This window comes from Benincasa hispida, unplaced genomic scaffold (assembly GCF_027475165.1).
Source record: "Benincasa hispida cultivar pf3 unplaced genomic scaffold, pf3_genome.v1.1 HicScf575, whole genome shotgun sequence".
NCBI lineage: Eukaryota > Viridiplantae > Streptophyta > Magnoliopsida > Cucurbitales > Cucurbitaceae > Benincasa > Benincasa hispida.
The window spans coordinates 1,820-6,351 of NW_028326685.1; the positions used below are offsets into that span (position 1 = coordinate 1,820).

General features: G+C 33.5%; 1 protein-coding gene across 1 annotated transcript; it reads left to right on the plus strand.

Moving 5' to 3' along the window:
• Positions 1 to 2,796: 2,796 nt before the first annotated feature.
• Positions 2,797 to 4,323, plus strand: LOC150030098 (E3 ubiquitin-protein ligase ATL6-like). The gene has a single exon (XM_090310066.1). It carries the CDS (start codon positions 3,054 to 3,056, stop codon positions 4,170 to 4,172), a length of 1,119 nt encoding a protein of 372 aa, XP_090166192.1. The 5' UTR covers positions 2,797 to 3,053; the 3' UTR covers positions 4,173 to 4,323.
• The last annotated feature ends 209 nt before the right edge of the window (positions 4,324 to 4,532 follow it).

A 4,532-nucleotide genomic window follows, 5' to 3' on the forward strand; every position in this document is an offset into this window, starting at 1 on the left:
GAGAGAGATTAAACATCTAATTTTCAGAAATATTAAACATCTAGATTTTAGTAGTTTTTTTAAATATTAGATAATCTATCCAAATCTTATACCAAATCTTATATATTTTCAAATATTTTTCAGATTCAGTTATCTTTACGGAATATTATATTCAATTCTTATGTAATTTTAGACAAATTTCTATTTCCATGATTATATGAATTTCTAAATTTTCAAATTAATTTACCAATTATTTTCTCATATGGATGATTGCATTCTGATTTTTAAATGTTGGGAAAGATTAAATTTTGTAAAAAAAAATAAGATATGGAAAATATATAAAATCTCCGTATTAATCTATTCGAGATTCACACCGAGATTTCATATATTTTTCATATTTTACTTTTTTTTGAAAAATTTTATCTTTCCAAAAATTTAAAAATCTAAATCAATCACTTGAGATCCATCTAAAAATTTCATTTGGATAATTTATAAATTGATTTGAAATTATAAATTTGGCCAAAGATTTAAAAAAATTATGTAAGATTTTAATATAATATTTGGTAAATATAATCGAATTTGGAGAAAATTTGAAAATATATAAGATTTGGTATAAGATTTAGGAAGCTCACATAATATTTTGAAAAAATTACTAGAATCTCGATATAATCTCTCCGGCATGTATCGAGAAAAGTCCAAACGGACCAAAACAATCAAGAGATGGATCACTATTTGAATGAGTTTTAAAAAAGTGCTAGAAAGATAGATCGCTATTCGAACAAATTTTTTAAAAAAATGTTAATTTTATAAGATGAAAACTTAAATAGGTTACTTATGACAATTTCCTATTAGGAATGTCAACCCATACTTTAGGTGACCTCATTTAATTGGAGTAGTATGTCTTCATAATTATTTAGTTGGTAACCTACCGAAAAGGAGGAATGCATTAAAAAAAGACATGAAAAGTGATGCTCCTTATAGTAAGAATAGTGTTTAGTGAGAGAAACAAACTTTTCCCTCTCGTAAGATGAAATTCTTTATGGAGACGGTAGTATTAAATTTCTATAGACATTTTCACGTACTTATGAATCAGATATCAAACATAAGAGATGAATCAATATTTTTTTGTTATGCTAAATCGATAAAATATTTTTTATTATACCATCTTACTTCATTTAAATTTGTAAAATGTTTACTTATTGATTTTGATATATGTTTTAAATTTTTGTTTCTAAAAATTTTACAAAAAGTATCCATCAGACATTTATATAAAAAACTCGATTATAATATCAAATGAAAACCGACATTATAGAGATACAATGTCGGTTGACAACCAACATTGAAGACAATCTAATTTTTTACAATTAAAACTATTATGGGTGATTTTGGATTGCAAGACATAATCGATCTAAAACAAGAATATAGCACTCTTTGACGAAAACAGGGCTAGGAGAGACGGTTTTGGTTTAGACCTTAGCTCAAGGATGCAACTTGAGGATATTGTTATCCAAATGTAGCTTCGAAACTCTATGGAGGATAACCTAGGTCATTTATAGCTCTAGAGAAAGTAAGTCAATTCTCACTCACAAATCTTAAAGCTTTCGCACTCTTTGACTCTTTGACTTAAGCTTTGGAGTGTGTGTGACAAACATCAAATTGTGCAGGTTTCATTTGTTTTTGCAAGTCACGTTGTTCCTCTTCTAAAACAAATTTACCATTGTTGATATGTGAAGATCAAGATGTTTTCCTATCTAGATTTTAGCATCAACAAAAACCATGCATTTTTTTTAAAAAAAAAAATTGAAATAAATCTCCTAAATGTAATTCAATAATATTAGATATTTCCGATCATATAGAAAGAAAAATCTACATAAATCACAAAATGAAAGGAAGAGAGAAAAATAAAAATGAAAATCGTGTATGTGAATTCCACCACATGGAACGCCATCCACGACCATTCCAAATTGGTCACTCTTAATTTCACCACCACCACCCACTCCTCAACTCTCCCCTTCAATATATGAAAACAAAAATGTTAACAATGACGTATTTGGTGTCTTCTCTCTCTTCTTTTACTTTTTTATTTTTACATTCATTTAACTCGAATATATTCGACCATGTTTCGCTTCTATCTTTCTCAATATAATTCATCAAACACAACATAAATAACAAACCTTTTAACTTTTCTTAAAATAATAAAACCCTCTTTGGTGAAATCATTTCGTTTTTTCAAAAATTAAATTTATAAATACTGTTTTCACTTCTAGATTTCTTTATTTGTTATATATTTTTTATCAATAATTTAAAAAATCAAATCAAAATTTGAAAAAGCTTTTAAAAACTTGCTTTTGTTTTTAGAATTTGGCTAAGAATTTAACATTGTACTATAAAGATGCAAATCATGGTAAGAAATGGAAAGAAAATAGACTTAAAAAATAAAAAACCAAACATACCAAACGGAGCCTAAAATATTTATTTATAAAGAATTTAATATTTTTTTAATCATTTTTCTAGAAATATCTATCTACATTAACATTAATATTTTCATCAATATTTTCATAAAATTGAGATCTAGATGATGTCGACAGTTTAAACGTGAGAATAATACCCATTTGATCTCTAGATTTTAATATTTACGTTTTTAATCTTGTTATTTTCACTAAATACTCACTTGCGATCTTTAGTATTACTATTTATTAATTAATTAAATTTGGCCACAATTTTGTAACTATTAAAATTAATTTTAAAATATCAGTTTTGGAGATTTCATAGGTGCTCTTATTTTTCTGAATTAGTAATTAAGATCGAAAATAGGTATTTTCTCCCACATACGTGGTCCCACAATCAAAGTCCAAATCACCCTAATACATTCCTTGCCCAACACGACACCGTTTCCCAGCTTCTTCCTACTCCCTCCCCTCTACTGATTCCCTTCTCTGTTTTTCTTTAAACCTTCCCTTGACTTTCCTCCGCCGTGGCTTCCTCTCTCCACCAACCTCCACTTTCTCCCATAATAAACCCTCTCTTCTTCTTCTTCTTCACCTCAACCCCCAAATTTCCCATCAACCAAAACCATGTCCTCTTTCACCGCCGTCCATGGCCCTCTCTTCTTCTTCCTCCTCCTCTTCTTCTCCGCCTCCGCCCAGACCCAGCTCTCCCCCGACCCCAGATCCGACCCTTACCAGTACCGCCTCAGCGGCTCCATGGCTGTCATCATCGTTATCCTCATCGCCGCCCTCTTCTTCATGGCTTTCTTCTCCGTCTACATCCGTCACTGCAATGATTCCCAATCCAACACCGTCCGTCCTATCTCCAACGCCGCCGCCCGCTCCCGTCGCGCCACCCGCGGTCTCGATCCGGCCGTAATCGAAACATTCCCAACCCTAGTTTACTCCGACGTTAAAGAGCATAAAATTGGTAAAAGTGCCCTAGAATGCGCTGTTTGTTTGAATGAATTTGAAGATGATGAAACGCTGCGTTTAATCCCTAAATGTGACCATGTGTTTCATCCCGAGTGTATTGATGCTTGGTTGGCTTCTCACTCTACTTGCCCTGTTTGTCGAGCTAATTTGTCTCCTCAACTCACTGAGTCCGTCCACCGAGTTGGCGATTCTAACGCTGTGGTTAACCCGGACTCCGACGGAGGAGATATTGAAGCTCCGTCCAACGACGTCGTTTCAGAGACGACGGCTCCACCACCGGTTCAGATACCAACGGAGTCGGAATTGCCTAACAAGGCGTTGAATCGGACCCGTACGCGTGGATCTCGTTCCAACAGATTGCGGTGGCTCTTCCCCCGGTCTCACTCGACCGGGCACTCTTTGGTCCAGCCTGGGGAAGACACCGAGCGGTTTACTCTCCGGTTGCCAGTTGAGATAAGGAAGCAAGTGGTGAATCGCAAGCTGAACCGAGCGACGAGTATGGTAGTTTTGGCAAGGCAGAGCAGTTCCATGAGAGGATACCGGTTTGGTTCAGGTGAAGGGAGTAGTCGAGGGAAGTATTACAGGAGGCTTGAGCGGTTGGACCGGACATCGAAGTCGGACCGATGGGTGTTGTCGATTACGCCGCCGTTTTTTACGCGTATGTCGTCCATGAAGACTCCTCGGGGAGGAAGTAACCATGGCGAATCCGGCTCGGGCCGAGAACTTGGACAAGGGAATTCCACGGTCGATTCAAGTAGGCTTCCGGTCTGAAGTGATTTATTTTAATTTTTTTTTTTATTTTTTTTATTTTTTTGCCACATTTTATAAAATATAAATTGAATTTCTCAAGGGGCAATTTTCTTTTTGTTTTATATAAATTCATATAATCGAAAGTAATGTGTATATAAATTCTTGTTCATTATTCTTTCTTTTTATAGCTATAGATGTTGGTCGTAGGAGTTGTGTTGAAATGTTTATTATAAATAATTATAACCATTTTTTTTTTGCGTTAAACAATAATTTCTTCAAAGTGAAGGGTTTGTTTTAATTTTTTTTTAATGAAGGTTTCTTTTGAAGGCCGGCTCTTTTATATATTTATATATATATATTATATATATATATATATTTTAT

Bases quoted from the DNA above. Each gene is read 5' to 3' on its own strand.
- LOC150030098 (XM_090310066.1), top strand. From the start codon at position 3,054: ATGTCCTCTTTCACCGCCGTCCATGGCCCTCTCTTCTTCTTCCTCCTC.